The following is a 19,042-nucleotide window of genomic DNA, read 5'->3' as shown; positions in this document are numbered from 1 at the left end:
AATTATAGGCCCATCAGCCTGATTGACATTGTAGCAAAAATATATGCTAGGTACTTTTAAACAGAATTGAAATCTGGGTAGAGGAAAACAACATCCTCACAGAAGAACAAGCAGGTTTTAGACAAGGCAGATCTACTATTGATAACTTCTTTGTCTTGAATCATCTAATTGCCAAATATGCCTATAAGAGAAGACCCCCGTTTGTTGCTTTCATAGACCTTACAGCAGCATTTGATATGGTAAATAGAGACGTACTATGGAGTAAACTGACATCTCTTAAAATAGAACCCAGACTTCTGGCTTTGATTAAAGCCCTTTACACAAGTACCTGTTTGAGGGTGTGGTATGGGGTTAACGGGGCCCTGACTAACAGGATTTGCACAAATAAAGGGATAAGGCAAGGGTGTATCCTGGCCCCATTATTATTTAATTTATACATCAATGACTTGCCAGGGTTAATGAAGGATACCATGCTACACATGCCGATGATCTTAAATACTTACTGTAACAGCTTGCTTTATGATTTTATTATCATACACACAAGTAGGATTACCTAGGCTATTAAGAAGATTTAGCTCTTATTGCCAGGATAACTCTCTAATCATTAGTAAATCTAAATAAAAAATAATGGTGTTTGGAAGAAACCATCAGAGACATAGGTGGCAATTGGATGGTGAACCAATTGAACAGGTTAATTCCTTTGTATATTTGGGCGTAATTTTTTCCAAGACTGGATCTTGGGCCTGCTATCATCTACAGAGTACATTTAGAGCAAAAGCCCGTTTGAATTTATTGCTCAAACTAAAAAAACATAGTTATCCAAGGTCCCTAGTCCCATTAATCAAGGTTTATAAGGCTAAGGTTACCACAATGCTCTTGTATGGAGCAGAAATTTGGGGTCTTTACTCAACCACAGTCTTAGAACAAACACAGTCCCAGCATTTGAGATGTATTTTGGGTGTAGACCCAAGAACATCTGCTGCAGCAGTTAGAGCTGAATTGGGAATTTACACAATTCAGGCATTATCTAAAATTAGAGCTTATAACTACTGGTGAAAAGTTAATGAAATGGAGACTGATAGACTACCCAAATTATGCCCACTACAGCAAATAAAACTACAATCACAAATCTCCTGGATCATTTAACTAACAAATTTTGTAAGAAGCTGTGGTCTTCCTATCTCTTGTGTAACAGGAGAACAATAAAAAAAAAAAGAGTTGTCCAAAAAATTAAGGATATAGATGCACAAACTGATATAGCTATCCTTAGTAAGGTAGGTAACTTGAAATGATTGAGTAAATACAAATGTACTTTTCAGGTAGATAGCTACTTGAAGTCACAACTCCCAAAACATCTTAGGGAGATATTCACGAGAGCGAGATTTGAACAGCTTGACACAATGGTTAGATACGGGAGATTTCGTGCAATACCGTACAATGAGCGTCTCTGCATTTGCGGAGTGGCAGAGGTAGAGGACCTGGCTCACATCCTATTTGACTGTTGCCTGTAGAAGAGGATGAGAGACAGGTATCTTGGTCTATATATCAGATGAATGACCCATTGGGATACCCATATCAAAACAACTTACCTTATGTCCGGCCAGAACTTGAAAATAACATTTAAAGTAGCACAGTATTTAAACAAAATGATTCGGTTGAGATCTGCATATGTGGGAATGATAGGGGTAGATTGCAAGGGCAACTCCGAAATATAATGTTATTATATTTTATCTATATCTTAAATTATTGTATATTATTACAATTTTATTTTGGATTGTATTTTATTACTGTTTCATCTTAAATCGTATTTTGTCTAGATTCCATTTTTAATTGTATTTTATCAAGTTCCATTTTAAATAGTATTTTATCAAATTTCATTTTGAATTGCTTTTATTAAATTTTAGTAACAATTTTTTGCTGGAACTTTGTACTTTGATATGGCCCAAGGGCTAATCAATAAAGACTTATTATCATATAAACCATCTTGACAAGTGAATAACACTCAATTGTGGTTCATGTGGCTGGCTCAGTCAAGCAATGAGAAACAATAAGCTTCCCAAACACCTTCACTGAGGAAACAGGCTACCCACTAAGGATAGTGGGGAGGGCTAAAGAAACAGGCTACCCACTAATAAATAAAGCAAAACTCTAACCCAGGCCTCTGCCCACTTAAATTAGTAGCAATTTTTATCATAGGTCAGGAGTCAGTGTCTCTAATTAGAAATGTAATACTATATGCTTAACCAAGCAATGAATGATCTAGTGGTTTCAATTATGTAATCTTCTAATTTTGTTGTCTTATTTTTGTTAGTTTAACATGTGCAAACTAAGCTCATCTCGTTTTGTTTTTCATTAAATGTATTGAGTGAAAACAGGTTAATACAATAAGCTTATATTTCAGTGCAATTATTTGGATTATGGTGGGTGTTAAAGCAACATCTGCTTCCTCAAGGAACTATCCAAAGTACTGAAGGTTCTGTTACTGAGGATATGAGTCCTGCTTTCTAGGCTAGATAGTTTCCATCCATTCAAAGCACACTGATCAACTTACTATGCAAGAGATATAAAATGGATTACAGAGTTTAATTTCACCCAATCCTAGCAAAGCAAATTATCCAGGACAGTGCAAACTGAGGGAAAAAACAAAAAGCAAACAAGCAGTGTTCTGCCAGTTTTGTGAAAGGTTGATAACTCAGGCAATCCTTTGGCTTGGACTCTTGCATCCCATCTTCTTTCCATGGACTCTTTGAATCCTGTATTTACACAATGATCTGGTGAACTTTCATACCCTTGAGGAGAGTATGTCCATTTTTGCTGAGATCGGCGGTCGCAACCTCTGAATATCATAATCGAAACTCAGAGCTTAACTTGGGGACAATTGAATTAGGGATAGGAAATATTGAGCTGCAATGAAGTAGTGGTTAGAATGCAGTACTGCAGGCTACTTCTGCTGATTGCCAGCTGCCTCCTCTCACCAGGCTCAAGGTTGACTCAGCCTTACATCTTTCTGAGGTGGGTAAAATGAGGAGCCAGATTCTTGGAGGCAATATGCTGACTCTGTGAACCGCTTAAAGAAGGCTGTAAAAGCACTGTGATGCAGTATATATGTCTAAGTGCTATTGCTATTTACCCTTTCAAAAATATAATTCTTAAAATTGCCCTAAGAACAGAAAGGTTTGAATAGGAAACAATGTTCTTCCTTCCCAGCCCCTTCCCCTTTTTCCTATTGCTTTACAAACAGTAGAAGATTCTGCTTGCTGTCTCCCACCTAGGCTCTCTTGCTCTGAAACTGACAAATTGCTAAGACCTATTGACTTTGAATTAAAATGAAGAAATTCCTGTAATTTTCTAGTAAAATTTAAATGATCAGATTGGTCAAAAGATTCTGTACTTGTGTTTCACTGCAAAGATTGTTGAGAACTTTATGTCAATCAAAACTCACTTACCAAAGCAAGTTCAGAGTCAAAGAATTAAAAAATGCTGCTCCAAAACTCTTGCTGCTATTTTATGCTGAATATTGTCTAAAGGGATGACATTAAATCAGATCTGATGAAAAATTAATTGTGGAATAGAATAAAGTAAGCCCAGGATACTGTGATCCTATGCCACCAAGTCATCTAGAATAGAATAACAGACTTGGAAGGGACCTTGGAGTCTTCTAGTCCAGTCCCCTGCTCAGGCAAGCAACCCTATACCAAGTATTGGCAACCTGTGGCTCCAGAGCCACATGCGGCTCTTTGGGCCCTCTTCTGTGGCTCCCTGTTCCATCACTGGCTGGTTCCGCCCCTCACCTTCCTCTCTCTTACCTGGCCTGAGAAGATAAGGATGAAGGATGACAGCGTGGGATGGAGAAGTGGCCGGAATTGATTCTCCGGTGTCTCATTCTTGCTGGAGCTTCTTCCCCCTGTTGGTGCTGGGTGTGTCTTGGTCGCTTGGAGAGATGTGCAACTTGCTCTCCGCTCTGAGACACTGGCCTGGCCTGGCTTGGCCATGACCAACGCTGACCTCATTAACAAGAGGGCTGGCAGGGTGGGAATGGGATTTGAGAGAAGGGGACATCAGAAAGGGGGATGGGCCTGCAACACCAAGCTGCAGCTTTAAGAAGCTCAGGACAGTGGGGAAAGAGGGCTGGCCCCACTGAACCTCATACACCCACCCTGGGTCTCAGGCTTGGAGAACACCGGAGCATCCTCACCAAAGATGCTCGCTCGTCAGCTGGTCTCTCCCTCTCCCTCTCCCTCTCTCTCTCTCTCTCTCTCTCTCTCTCTCTCTCCCTGTCTCTCTCTCTCTCTCTCTCAGCACAGCAAAGGCATGCGCGGGGCAGCCAGCCGCTCACTTAAGAAGGCTCTCCCCGCATGTGCACACCCTCCCAGCCCTGCCACAGCTGGCCAGGAGGTCACGAAAGGAGAAAGAGGGGGAGGAGGAGGAGGGTCGGCCAAAGGGAAGCCTCTGCCATGGCTGGTGCACATTCCTTAGCCAGCCCAGATTTCGAAAAAGGAGAAATAAAATGAGTAGTGAAGAGCCCCAAGGAGAGAACTTGCTGGCTTGGCCCAGCTGCAGCTCAGAGAGAGAGGGGGAGAGAGAGGGGGAGAGAGGACGGAGGAGAGAGGAGAGAGAGATGCAGAGAGAGATATGCAGAGAGATATGCAGAGATATATGCAGAGAGAGATATAGAGGGCGGGGAGGGACAGAGATACAGAGAGAGGGGGAGATAGAGGGGAAGAGAGAGGGAGGGGGCAGAAAGATACAGAAAGAGAGATAGAGAAAGGGGGGAGAAAGAGACAGAGAGAAGGGTTTTGTGGCTGGGTAGGCATGGCGAGGGGTCATGTGACTGGGTGGGAATGAGTGACATTGAGTTGGCCATGCCCACCCAGGTTTTTTGGCTGCCTGTGTTTTTTTTTTTTTTTCTGTGGGAAAGGGGTCCAAAGGGTTCTTTGAATATTTAAGGTTACAGACCCCTGCTCTGTACCACTTCAGACAAATGATTGTCCAATCTCTTCTTAAAAACTTCCAGTGTTGGAGAATTCACAACTTCGGGAGGCAAGTTGTTCCACTGATTAATTGTTCTGTCAGGAAATTTCTCCTTAGTTCTAGGTTGCTTCAATCCTTAATTAGATTCCACCCATTGCTTCTTGGACTGCCCTCAGGTGCTTTGCAGAATAGCTTGACTCCCTCTTCTTTGTGGCAGCCCCTGAGATATCAGAACACTGCTACCATGTCTCCCCTAGTTCTTCTTTTCATTAGACTGGACATACCCAATTCCAGCAAGCGTTCTTTGTATGTTTTAGCCTCCAGTCCCCTGATCATCTTGGCTGCTCTTCTCTGCATTCTTTCTAGAGTCTCAACATCTTTTTACAGCATGATGAGGAAACTGGACTTTCTGGTTTTTCTTTGAAGATGTTTCACTTCTCATCCAAGAAGCTTCTTCAGCTCTGACTAGACGGTGGAGAATGGAAGGATTTATACTCCTGGCAAACAGTTGATCATTTGCATTCTTTTAGCAAGTCGTTGAGGCCACCTGGATATTTATCTGTGTCCTCAGGATCATCTGAATGCTGCAAATGGGTGTGGAGCTTTCTTGGAATTGCTGAATGGACTGTGTTGTAGACTGGATATGATGTCATATTCCTCCCCCTCTGTGGAGAGAGAGGGCTGCTCAGTTTTGACACAGATAGCCTCTTTGACCCCTCTTTCAAACCAGCAGCTCCCTCTGTCCAAAATGTGGGCCTTGCTCTCTTCAAAAGAGTAGCCCTTGTCTTTTAAATGCAGATGGACTGCTGAATCTAACCTTGAATTCACCTCCTGAATCAATGCCTGTATTTGAATTTTTATTTATTTTTATTTATTTATTTTTTCAAGCATGTATTAGATAACAGATATAAGTATAAACATGATTATTAATACATGAAATGGATACGAATAAAAAGGAAACATTAAGACAGGGACGGTAGGCACTTTGGTGCACTTATGCACGCCCCCTACAGACCTCTTATGAAAGGGGTGAGGTCAATAGTAGATAGTCTAAGGTTGAAGTTTTTGGGGTTTGGGGAAGAAACCACAGAGTCAGGTAGAGTATTCCAGACATTGACCACTCTGTTGCTGAAGTCGTATTTCCTGCAATCAAGTTTGGTGCGGTTTACCTTGAGTTTGTATCTATTGTGTGCCCATATATTGTTGTGGTTGAAGTTGAAGTAGTCATTGACGGGTAGGACATTGCAATAGATCAGTGGTGGAATTCAAATTTTTTTACTACCGGTTCTGTGGGCATGGCTTGGTGGGCATGGCAGAGGAAGGATACTGTAAAATCTCAGTCAGAGTGGTATTTGCCGGTTCTCCAAACTACTCATAATTTCCACTACCAGTTCTCCAGAACTGGTTAGAACCTGCTGAATACCACCTCTGCAATAGATAATTTTATGTACTACACTTAGGTCAGACCAAAGGTGGCATAATTCTAAGTTGTCTAAGCCTAAAATGTCAAGTCCAGTGGCATAAGGTATTCTATTGCGAGTAGAGGAATGGAGGACTCGTCTCGTGAAATATCTCTGGACTCTCTCGATTATATTAATGTCCAATATGCAATGCTGGATTTGTTGGATTGGTATTATTTGCCAGGTTGGTGGTTGTTTGTGGTTGAGGTTGTGGTTTGGTGGCTATTTGTGGTTGTGGTTGTAGTAGTCGTTGTTGAAATGAGATATGATTTTGAGCTGTTAGGTATTTGCTTATCTGTGCTGTATTTTTTTTTTCTCAAGAGATGATAGACATGCTTGTAAAGATTGGATCCAAAATTTTCTAGCTTTGTTATTCACATTTGTATTATAAACTTGCAATTTACATTCTGGACAATTTCTCTGGTGACATATATCAATTGTATATTAAAACCGACCATCTTCTAATCCATTGGATCCCTTTGAAGAATCAGGGCCTTAAAACCTCATATGCCTCGGTCTCAACTGAGCTTTCAGCAGTACTTTCCAACAAATCTAGGCTCCGAGTTCATCTCCTTAGCATGAAACAGAGGCCAAGGGTGCTGCTTTCCTAACTTAAATAAAATAACACAAGGCAAACTTCACAAGCAATTTGTTTTCCACCCCTCACTACAGTTGAGACAAAAAAAATAAAATCTTGGACAATATTTGTATGTGCACTTAAATGGGAGGAATAGCTACTAAAATAAAAGTTTTATTGCTTGTAGACAGGGCCAGGTGCCAATTGGCTTGGCTAGATACTGAATTGCTGATCCCTGTTGTTTGGATGGTGATATATGAAGGTTCCTGGCCATGGCCCAGCAAGTGTCATTTAATTTAGGTTTTAACATGAAACGGACCTTTTCTTTTCCTGTGGTCTATTACCCCAGTCTCTGAAGAGTGTTTTTAGGGAAGGGGATATTGGGAAAGAAAACAACAGACTACCATGCCGTCTATGTGGCTCTAACTCGATGTTTTCTGGATGTTGGCCAGCATCCAGTATCAGCTTACAAACTACTCAAAAGAGAAACTTTTTTCCATTTATGCAGACAGAGACATAATGTACTCTGGGTTTGCTTTCTTCTTCCCTCCCTTCATTTTAAATAACAGCTGCAGGAGGGGGGGGGAAGTGTTCAGTAAATGGAAAATCGTGAGGGGGAGACTGGGCCCTTGATCTGGGCCATATCTAGATTCTTTAACTACTTTGAATTCTGTTTTCTAAAGATTTGATGTACAGGCAGGAAGGGAGGAGGGAGAGAAAAACTCTTTGGTAATGGACCTCCGCCATCTTCAGGGAAGCTAATGCATTGCACCTGTTTATGGGCATGCCTTCTTCGTCTTCCTCTTCTTGTGCCATATCTGTCATCGGATGTTGGCAATCGTATTTTTATCAACAACCACGCGGAAAAGTGCTGTTGAGTTTTGTCCAAACCAGTCCCTTATATTTTGAAGCCATGATGTTCTTATTCTGCCTGAATCTTTCCTTAGAGGATTAAGTGAAGTATGCTGTATTTTTCTGGGTGTCGCATCACATGTCCAAAATATTCTAATTTTCGCTTTTTCCTGGTTTTGATGATTTCCCTTGGCTTTCCTAGGTGGTTTATCACCTCCTCATTTCTGATTTTGTCAATCCAACTTATAGGTAATAGCCATCTGTAAATCCACATTTCAAATGCTTCTATTCTGTTCAAGTGGCTTTCTGTCAGAGACCAACTCTCTACTCCGTAGAGCAGGATAGAAAAGATGTAACATCTGATAAGCCTGATTTTCAATCTTAGGCTTATGTCATGACTTTTTTTATTTTGAACAATGTGTAGGCCATAGTTTCTAAATTACAGAATATTGAAATCTTATCTATCCAATTAAATAGTTGATAATAGATTGTAATAATGGTTATGTATGCATGTATACCTGCATGCACAAATATACAGATACACAAAGAAATAGACAGAGATGTGAGCAAGCTGGCTAGAGAGATGGATGGGCAGATGGATGGATGGATGGGTGAATGGTTGGATGATGAGTAGGTAGATAGAAAGATATAATTTCATTCTTTGTGCAGTATTTATATTCCCATTTGCTTTAAGTTTGAAATAACCCTCATTTTTATATTTGCAACAAATTCTGCAGTGTTGGTACATTTAGTTGATAGATAGACTAAGGCCCCATAGTAAACTCAATCTAGTCTGTCTGTCTGTCTGTACGTCTGTCTCTCTCTCTCTCTCCCTATTGAATCTGGGCTGTTCCAAACAACTCAGACAACAAAGTTTAAACCATCTCTATTCTTCAGTAAGCTGACATAATTTTTTTAGTACTTTTGAAATCTTGTTCCCGAGTTGTCATATATTCATCCCATTCTATTTTCCTCTCACAAAAGGAAAATTGCAGCATACTAACAAGTTTCAAATCATGCCATGAATGAGGATCATACTGTTTCAAATGTTGTCAGAATATGAGCACCATGAACAGGGATGGGATACGACAGGGTTAACTACCGGTTTGGGATTTACAAGGTTCCCTGCACGCTGGGAGCTGCACGCCTGTAAATCGTCATCAGCAGGCTGCGTGCAGAGAAGCAGCCTTTGAAACAGCCCTCTTTTCCTGCTTTTTTAACCGCAGCTGTGCCTCGTTCGGCAGCTGAAGTTGAAAAATCAGGAAATAAAGATCAGGTAAGAGCCCAGGTGGGCGGGCGGGCAAAATCATCAGCAGATATAGAACCGGTTCTATGTCTGCTGCTCTTCAGAGCTACCGGTTCTACAGAGGTGGACAGAACTGGTAGAAACCCACCCCTGACCATAAACCATACTCATATAGCTAAGCCATAAACACAAAATTATAAGCACACAGTCCTTTCTTCAAGTTTCTGCAAAATATTCCTTGAAAGACAACAAAGTTTTCCTTCAAAGATAATTCAGAAATGGATGTTACACAACCATGAAAGCTTTACCACCCATGGCAGTCTGATGGGGCAAATCTGTGTTTTGAAATGCAACGTAACATCTAACAGTGTGCTTGAAGCCCAGTTTTGTCTTGATGTGGGCAAAAAGACATTTGTAGGAAGGAGCCTCTGAGATCCACAGCATCGGTTGCAGGCTGATTTTAACAGGATCTGAATGACCTCAGATTCCCATTGAAGCTTAAGTCTCTTTGTTTCTATAAATCTTTAGGGGAAAAAATCTCCCTTATTTGGGGCACAATAATAGTTTTCAGAGAAAGCAATATACACGGTACACATTTTCAAGACTATTTCAGAAAGCACTTATTTTCCTTTCACAAGGAACAATAGAGAATGAAGATTTCTTTTCTCTCTCTCTCTCTTTTCTGATTTGTTTTTCATTAGTGTTCCTGGCCAAGAGTGAGACAGAATCTATTTTAGAGAGAAGGCTAGAAATATCCACCTTCAATTGCAAACCCTTCAACCAGGGTTGTCTCCGAATCTTAATCTTAAAGTCAGAAGGAACCCAAGAACTTGTTTTGCCAAGCAGTATAATTAGACATGGGAGTAAAACAATGGTAAGGATTGAAAGGGTTCTTTGTAAATCTAGTAGAGAAACTAAGCCACAAAACTCAGCACTGTAGAAATAAAGGCGCGGGTATTTGTGGACATATGCACAAATGGATAGACATAACAAGATCTCTGCTAGATCATTTCAAATTTCCAAAATAACGAGCTAGATACTTCTTCTCCCTTCTACTATTGCTCCCTAACAGAGGAATCTCTATAGAACCTCTGAACCTGGAAGTTTTATGCACCCATAAAATAGTCTCCCTGCTTCATGGCTTTTTATAAAATCTTTCATTTTAAATTCACAGTAGTCAATAATCAGTCACATATTTGAACATTTTGTTTTCAGACAAGTGAGTTATTGCACCATCCCATGGTTAATTCATGATTTGTTGAATTGACTATAACTGGCTAGGGCCACACGCTGAACCAAGGGTCTTCCAACTTGGCAAGTTTAAGACTTGTGGACTTCAACTCCCAGAATTCCTGAGCTAACATGACTGAGGGAGGAATTCTGGGAGTTAAAGTCCACAAGTCTCAAAGCTGTCAAGTTTGAAGACCCCTACACTGAACTAAGATAAAAAACAAACATACTGCATACTGCATTCAACCACTACCTCTGGCATAGAATTGAAAGAGTCCCCAGATATCTTCCAGTCCTAACTTTTTCTGGGCAAAAATCCTCAGGCATCCCAGAAAAATGGCTGTCCAATCTTTGTTTGAAAATCTCCACTGATGAAGCATCCACAATTCTAGGTGATGGGTTGTTTCATTACTTAGTAGCTCTCATGAATAGCATCAAGCTTGACAAAAGCATCAAGTTTGATAAGGAAATTATGTTTTTGTTTTCAGTTTGGATATCTTTGTAAATTTTAAACCCATTGCTCTTTTCCTATCCTCATGAACTACCGCATGAACTATGGAAAATAAATCCATACTCTCTTCTCTTTGGCAAATGTTCTCCTTCAAGTATTAGAAGAGTACTGTTTTGTTTTCCCTTAGATTTTCTTATTTAGGTGAAATATACTAAATTCTTTTAGTCATTTTCATAGATTTAGTGTCCAAGCTAATCAGCATCTTTGTTGCTCTTCTTTGTAATATTTCCAATTCCTTGGCATCCTTCTTATATTGGGGCAATAAACCTGGATAAAGTATTCTAAAGGCAGTCTTATCAGTACACTGCTGAGCAGAATAATTATACCTCTGTTGATGTAGATCAGGACTGCATTACCTCTGTTTTGGTAACTGCAGAACGTAACTAACACATGCTTAATTAGTGGTTTACAGAGATATCCAGATCCTATACATAGGTCCTATTCTATACATAGATATCCAGATCCGCAGGGGAGGGGTACAACATCATCTATCTCCAATCTACAACACAGTCCTTTCAACAGTTCCAAGGAGGCTCCACACCAATTTGCATCATTTAGGTGACTCTGATGACCCAGATAAACATCCAGGTGGCCTTAACAACTTGCTAAAATAATGCAAATGACCAGCTGTCTGCAAGGAGTACAAATCCTTCCATTCCCCACCATTCAGTCAGAGCTGAAGAAGCAAAATGTCTTCAAAGGAAAACCAGAAAGCCCAGTTGCCACTTGAAAAAAATACACCATACTTAGTCTTATACATCTGTAGAGGAACTGGTTATACAAAAAGTTATGAATTGTGTTGAAATGGATAAATTAACGCTGAGTTTAAAAGATAAGGAATCTTCAATATTTTATAAGGTATGGGAACAATGGTATAACTGGATAGATTGGAGACAGACTAAGGATAAGTAATTATTAAATATAGAATATAGATAAAATAAGAATATAATTATGCACAAATTAATATTTGTAAATATTGCACAAATGATTGTTACACGATAAGCACCACAAACAGCTGTTATATATTTTTTTATGTTTTTAATGTAATAAAATTCAATAAAGTTTATTTAAAGAAAAAAGAAAAAAAAGGAAAAAAAGCACCATGATCTGGATGACTGAGAATCTACAAACATATCCAGATCCTTCTTACAACTACTGCAACTAAGTGCACAATCTACATTTCTTGACATTGAACTGCACTTTGTTAAAAAAAAAAAACCTTCTTTACCTTTTTTTTAAAAAAATTGGAATAATGTTAGCACATCACCAATCTTTTTGACACTTCCCATGTACATAAGAGTGTTCACTTAGATTACAATTAATGGTTCTGAGATCTTCTATTTTTTGTTATGTGGCCCACTTTTCATTTTTTAAATTTAATTTTTTGTTCCTTGGTTTGTCACAGAATTTTCTATGCAGCCATACCAGTCTCATCAGCTGTCTCCCATTTTTATTTCCGTTTAATATTGTCTGTCTTGGGGGCTTAATTATCTAATTTTTCAGAATTTTGCAATCCTTCTGAACTTTTTTTTCCCTTTAGGTTTTCTCACCATGAAATCACTCCTACATTTTTTCTTATACTTTATTAAAATATATTCTCTTGGATATTTAGAATATATGTAAAGTCTACATTCCGTTTTTCTTGTCTACAACATTGTGGATTTTAGGATCATATGAATATTCTCTCCCAAGGTTTTTACAATTTTCACTTGCTCAGCCATTCTTTCTCTGTTAGTAAGTCTAGTATAGCAAATCCTCTTTAACCTTCCTCCACCTTTTAGACAATGAAGTTGTCTACAAGGCATGTCAAGAACCCATTGAATCTCTCACTAGCTGCAAAATTCTCAGCTGACAGACTGGGATAGTTGAAATTATCTCACCATTATGTTTTTGCTGGACACCTTGGATGATTTGTAAGGCTGTCATCTAAGGAGAGGATGGTAGAGGATATTATATATTGGATGGGGATCATACAATGTACTAGATTAGGCTAAAATGGAATTGAGTTATAGTTGTATGAGCCAGGGTTTAGTTCTAATATCACTGGCAGAGCATAACATGTTACGTGAATGCGGTTTTAGTAACATAGGTTTAACATTTTACATGTAAATATAAGCCAGCATTGTATGTGGTTGCATCTTCGATAGCTTTATTAGGATATAGTGGGACTGTAGATATTTCCTCTATTCTGCTACTTAGAGCAAAGAGGCAGGTGCTGATAGAATATGGACAAGTGTTTTCTTTGAACTAATGATCTACTGCCACCTAATGGTGAACAAGAAAAACTGCAGAAGGCTTGAAACAGGAAGACAGGAAATGAGGGGCCAAAGCATCTTTATTACAATTTAATCAAAGAAATATTCTTCTTGTGTATGAGGATATTCACAGCATAAAAGTATTTCAGTGCAGCCTGTTTATGGTTTTACATCGAATATAGTATCAAAGAAAGATTCGATCAAGCCACATTGTGTAAAACTGCTATTATTAAATTTATATAGTTGCCCATATGTAGGCTAGAAGTGCTCCACTAAGAATAATTGTTGTCAAGTTCTTCTATTTTCACCCAGATGAATCCATTCAGGGACAGGATCTGCAAGGTCTTCTCCACGGATGGCTACTTTACATTTGAGGACATCCTCGGGATGGCATCTGTCTTCAGTTACCTAGCATGTCCCACTCTTAAGATTGAATACGCTTTTCGGATTTATGGTATGTCATTCCCTCATTCTAATATCCTCAATAACAGTTTCAGTGTAAGAAGAAAGCAAACATCCTTAGGTCTGGAGGCACATTTTGAGGACGACATCAGGAATTGGAAACCTAGGTGAGATTGGAACCATTTTATTTTTCAAAGAGGGGATAGAAAGTCTGCAGACATGGCCCGAGAAGAAACAATTGTTTGGTTCAAGCCATAATATGGATAGTTTGATTTTTACTTTAAAAAATGAAAAAAGGAGGGTAAAAGAAGGGGGGGATTTTAAATAATCACACTGCATACAAAAAAATAAATTCAGCTGAATTTTCAATTTACTCATTAAAACTTGAAATGACATGAAATTATGTTAATCAGTTTTCCCATTGCAGTGATATTCCATTCCATTGTCAATTTATAAACAGAAAGCATATATCTATAATCCAAGATTTAAATCCAGAGTAACTCGGTATTCCCAGTGTTGAATAATTACCTTCGTCACTGAATCTACTTTTTAGAATACATTCCCCTCAGAGAAACACATCACAAAATATGTTTTTTCCCCCTCCAAGCGTTGCTCAGGATGTTTTGGGTAGCTTCTTTTAGTTGGGGGTGATGGTGTTGCATGTTATTCCCTCATATACTGTTGTAATGTATACCTGTTAAATAATGCTGTTTGTTCAATATATAACGTTGCAGTCTTTTAACCTTGTGAAGCCACCAAGAAGTGTTTTGGAATTGGGTGGCCTGGAAATTTGATGAATAAATAAATAAATAGCCCTACCACTCTTTTGGTGGATTAATTCTAGTGAATGGCTTGCACATCAAATCATGATTAAATTGTGGCTCAGCACATATGTGATTCCTGTAATGACACTGCCTCCCCATCGCACACTCTTTCCATATGTTGTGATGAGTACATGTTATGCACAAGCAGCTTCAGGCCATGTTCAGGTTCAGTGTGGAAGTCAATGGAAAAAAGGAAAAAAGGAATCAGATTGTCAGAATTGGGACTGCTTATGCAGCACATTCCAAGGCCAGTTCTTTACATATTCTGCTGCAAAAAAAAAAAAAAAAAAAATCAGGCAGATGGAGACAAAAAACTTTAGTCATTAAACATTGCTAGGCTGGATGGACTGAAATTCTGTGGCAGTTTTATGAGAAAAGATAATATTGTTCGTGTAATTCTTAAATATTTGTCACTGGACTGCATAATAGGCTGTAAATATTCCAAGTTCCACCCTATTTCTATTTTTCACAATATTTTAATTTCCCAGATTTCAACAATGATGGCTTTATTGATGAGGAAGATCTCCAAAATGTCATCCGCAGATTAATCAATAAGAATAACCTCAGTGAGGAAGAAATTGTGTCTCTGGCGAACCATGTAGGTAATTCTTTCCTTTACCACCTTGAGACTTCAGTAACTGAGGCCTTAGCATAAAATTGTTTTAGATAGTTTAATTATCTTTTCAGTAGAACCTGGGCATGAGAGACACAGCTCTTCTGTCTTCTAATGGCTGTCTTCAACCTAATACCTTCCAGCTGTGTTGGGAAGCCAATGGCTACCTAGATGGACATCTGCGAGTTGTAGTCCAAGCACATTTTGAGAATAAGACTGGAAAAAGAAATCCATTTTGGAGCACAAAAATAAAATTCTTATGTTGACTAATATGAAACAACAGAAATATTATTTCTGTATAATACATACTTTGTGTTTGAAACAGATTTTGGAGGAAGCTGACTTGGATAATGACAGAATGCTCTCTCTAGCAGAATTTGAACATGCTATGATAAAATCTCCAGACTTCCTACAGTAAGAACAATTCCCACCCTATCCCATCCACAGTGTAGTTGCGCTTCTTTGCTCTCACATGATTCAAATCCATCTCTGAAATCTCTCCTTCTATAATGTTTTATGTAATTTCCCCTACAAAAAAAAATATTGCCAGGCTATATCAGATATAATGCTACAGAAAGCCTGGCCAAGGCAACTTTGACAGATTTCTAACATAGGGAAGGGAATATAAGAAAATAATAATAATACTGGAGACGACACTAAATGTCAGGCCGCAAGATCGAAAAAGAGAACTTTGCTATTGTTTCCAATGTTCATTACAAGAAATTTAAATTTTTAAATATAATTCTATTTCATTTCTTTCTGTAAATTGGATGATATATACAGTAAAAATGGACTAGCATCCCTTTTTTTATCCCTAAGATGAAAAAAAATGAAGGAATTTCAAGTGTTGTCCATGTTGGAACCTTCAACAAATGTGAGACTACTAAATGTCCCATTTATATTGTTCTGCAAGCTCAGCATTTTTTCAGCTCAGAAAACTTTCCCAAAACAATCATTATTACAATTAGAAGCTTCAGTGATCAGAAGACAAACTTCACATCAGTATATTAATGCAGTTATAAATTTATGGGATTAAACTATACTAGAGCACGAACTGAGGTATTTTTAAATGATGAATCCTTAGAATTCAGATTGGCTCAAAAAGGTTAAACCAAGTTCTGACCTTAGAATAAATGATTTGTCAATACATTCCCAACCAAAGATGTCTTTCATACTTGAGCTTCTTCAGAAAAGGAGGAGACTGAGATTTACCTACTTTCTTGACACCATATTCATTATTTTCTCTCTATTTCTGGAGACTTAAACGGACTTCTCTTGGCTGCACTATATTCCTGAAAACCCACAAGGTGCTTCAGAATCTGTCCCTTCTTTGGTTCTCTCAGCTGGTTTTAATAGCTTATGGTTTGCTTGGTACTGAATGTAGGAGCCATGGTGGCACAGTGGTTAGAATGCAGTATTGCAGTATTACCCTGCCCAGAATCTGGAGTTCGATCCTGACTGGCTCAATATTGACTCAGCCTTCCATCCTTCTGAGGTCAGTAAAATGAGGACCCAGATTGCTGGGGATAACATGCTGGCATTTGTAAAACAGAGAATGCTGTAGAGCAGCACCCCCAACCTTTTGGGTAACAGGGACCGGTTTGGAGGGGGAGATTTTTGCATAGACTGGAGAGGGCATGGTTTCGTGTGCTGCCTGCATCCCGCAGATGGGGCTTTACTTTCTTTGTGCAGCCTGTTTCTGGCATGCTGCAGACGGACCAGGGGGTGGAGACCTCTGTTATAAAGCATTATGGGGTGGTATTGCTATTGCTGTTATGTTTAGACAATATGAACTATTTGTCTCTAATCTGATTTTGAAGCAAATGGAAGTGACTGTTTCAATTTCTTAATGATTTACTGGATAAAATGTCAGCTAAGTGGCATCCCATTGAGAATATCTTAATGGCAGGATTCACAGGATAACTGTTCAAAGTATACTCATAAATGTATTATATAGTAATGTGTCAGAATTGATCCATATACTTGGAAATACCTTTGGTTAAGACCTTAAGCTTTGTTGCATTCCAAATTGTCAACAAAATGTTTAGGCATTTCCTGGAAGGAGGGAGGGACAGAATTGTGAGAACAGGAAGCAGCATTGCTATAGATCTGGTGGTTATACACAAGTTTAGTAAGCAATCCAAGAACAAAGTAAGGAAGACAGAAATAATTTAAAGTCAAGTGAGACCTAGTCCGGAAAACTAATTAATGTTCTTTCCAGATCCTTCAAGATCTACTTCTGAGAGACAAGAAGGTGACAACATGGGAGATTTAGGACCTTGCAACTGGATATTGCAGAAGTAACACTAAAGGCTGTCATGAAAGATCAGATAACAAATCAGTCCATGTATTTTTGCAAAGAATATGCAAATAAACAATGATTCTGAGAGCAGAAAGGAAAAAAGTCATTTATCTAAGTTTGTCTTTTTTTCCATCCAGTGCAATTATAGAGAACGACATTTTTATAGCAATGATAAAGCAATTTTCGTACAAGAGAGGGAGTATTTGACTATACAATGCCCTTACCCTTCTTATAATAAATACCTCTATACTAAAAAGGAAATATTGTTATTCATTACTGCTTTATTTAGAGGTTTTCTAATCAATACTTGACCACAAAAGCTCTCAGTGCGAATACCATATTGGTTAAAAGAAACAGTGCCCTCTAAACTTAAGAATATAAATAGGTACAATTAAGTAAGCAGAGATGAAATAATCAAGAGGCAGAGAAATTAGAGTAGTCCATGGTGTATGACTATAATGGAGCCTGTTACAACATCACAGCTGTAAGTTGTGACGGTCATAAATCAGGTCACTTACATGACCAACTAGTTTTTTTTAAAACCTTTTTCAGTGGTTCAGTGGAAGTGGCCGCCATTAAGCAAGTGCCACAATCACTAAGAGAACCAATGGTTTGCTATGGGTCAGTTTTTCTGAAAACCAGAAGTAAATGCCAGGTTTTGACACAAATGTCACAAAATGCAGTCACATGATTGCACATGATGTTGTAAATGTCCATAAATGTGGGCTGGTTGCTGCACACCTGGCACAAATGCATGTGACCATGGGGTAGGGCCATAAGTACCACAGGGAGATCCATCATAACTTCAAACAGTTGCTAAGCAACGAGTCCTAACTCAAGGAATACTTGTACTCAGAAACTTGAAACTGAAAAACATTGCTCAAAACTTAATAAGGGTCCAAAACATCAGGAAGGTCACTCTTTCATTTCTGAGGAAGAAAAGGCAGACTTTTCCACATTTTGTGAAGCTGATGATGGTGACCAAGAACAAGAAACAGTGAGTAGATTGGTTCCTTTGACCCTCTCTAAAGAAAGAGAGGGTACAAGACTGCCCAACTCTCATACAGTTGCTTCTTACAAGAAGACTATACAGCAGCAGTCTCCAGATTATGAGACAACCAAGAAATGAGAGAACTTGTTCTTGCTCCAATCACAGCCAGAGCCTTCAAAGGACATCCGTTTGCACATTCTTTGCTAAACACCCTCAGGTATTGTCTATGAACTGCTTTAAATGTTAGACCCCTTTAAAATAACAAGGCTGGAAACACTGAACGTGTGCCTTCAATCTTTAGCATACAAAAATGAAACTTTCTCTTTATTAACCTTATAAATTCAAAGTAAAAAACAAAAAGGAAATCAATGTTTTGACTACAGAAAGTTTTAAACAGTTTAAGACAGCGGTCTCCAATTTTGGCAACTTTAAGACTTGTGGACTTCAACTCCCAGAATTCTCCAGCCAGCTGGCTGGAGAATTCTGGGAGTTGAAGTCCACAAGTCTTAAAGTTGCCAAGGTTGGGAACCCCTGGTTTAAGAGCTCAGAAAAAGTTGGAATATTTGATTTTGAATATTAAGCCTGAAATGAATACCGTATTTGCCGGCGTATAAGACGACTTTTTGCCCTGAAAAAGATGCCTCCAATTGGGGGGTTGTCTTATATGCCGGGTCGTCTTATACGCCGGCAAATAGTAATTGGGAAGCACTGCGGCTGCCTGCGGCTGAGGCACTTTGCGCACCGTGGAAGCGAATCCCGTGAAGCCGAAGGAGCAGCCAGCCTTCTCCCAGCTCCCAAGGAAACGAGG

General features: G+C 38.9%; 1 protein-coding gene across 1 annotated transcript in view; it reads left to right on the top strand.

Moving 5' to 3' along the window:
- The window catches only part of CIB4 (calcium and integrin binding family member 4), a 34,963-nt gene extending 19,487 nt beyond the window's left edge, over positions 1–15,476 (top strand). The window contains exons 3-5 of the mRNA XM_026671451.2: positions 13,415–13,556; positions 14,817–14,926; positions 15,267–15,476. Coding sequence (XP_026527236.1) covers positions 13,415–13,556; positions 14,817–14,926; positions 15,267–15,359 — 345 coding nt within the window. The 3' untranslated portion in view covers positions 15,360–15,476. The remainder of the gene's footprint in view (positions 1–13,414; positions 13,557–14,816; positions 14,927–15,266) is intronic.
- The last annotated feature ends 3,566 nt before the right edge of the window (positions 15,477–19,042 follow it).

Source organism: Notechis scutatus, chromosome 1 (genome assembly GCF_049901735.1).
Source record: "Notechis scutatus isolate UNSWTSFEM ecotype Mainland chromosome 1, rNotScu1.2, whole genome shotgun sequence".
NCBI classification, from domain to species: domain Eukaryota; kingdom Metazoa; phylum Chordata; class Lepidosauria; order Squamata; family Elapidae; genus Notechis; species Notechis scutatus.
Note: the sequence above shows the minus strand (reverse complement) of the source record. Positions and strands in the feature narration are given on the sequence as shown.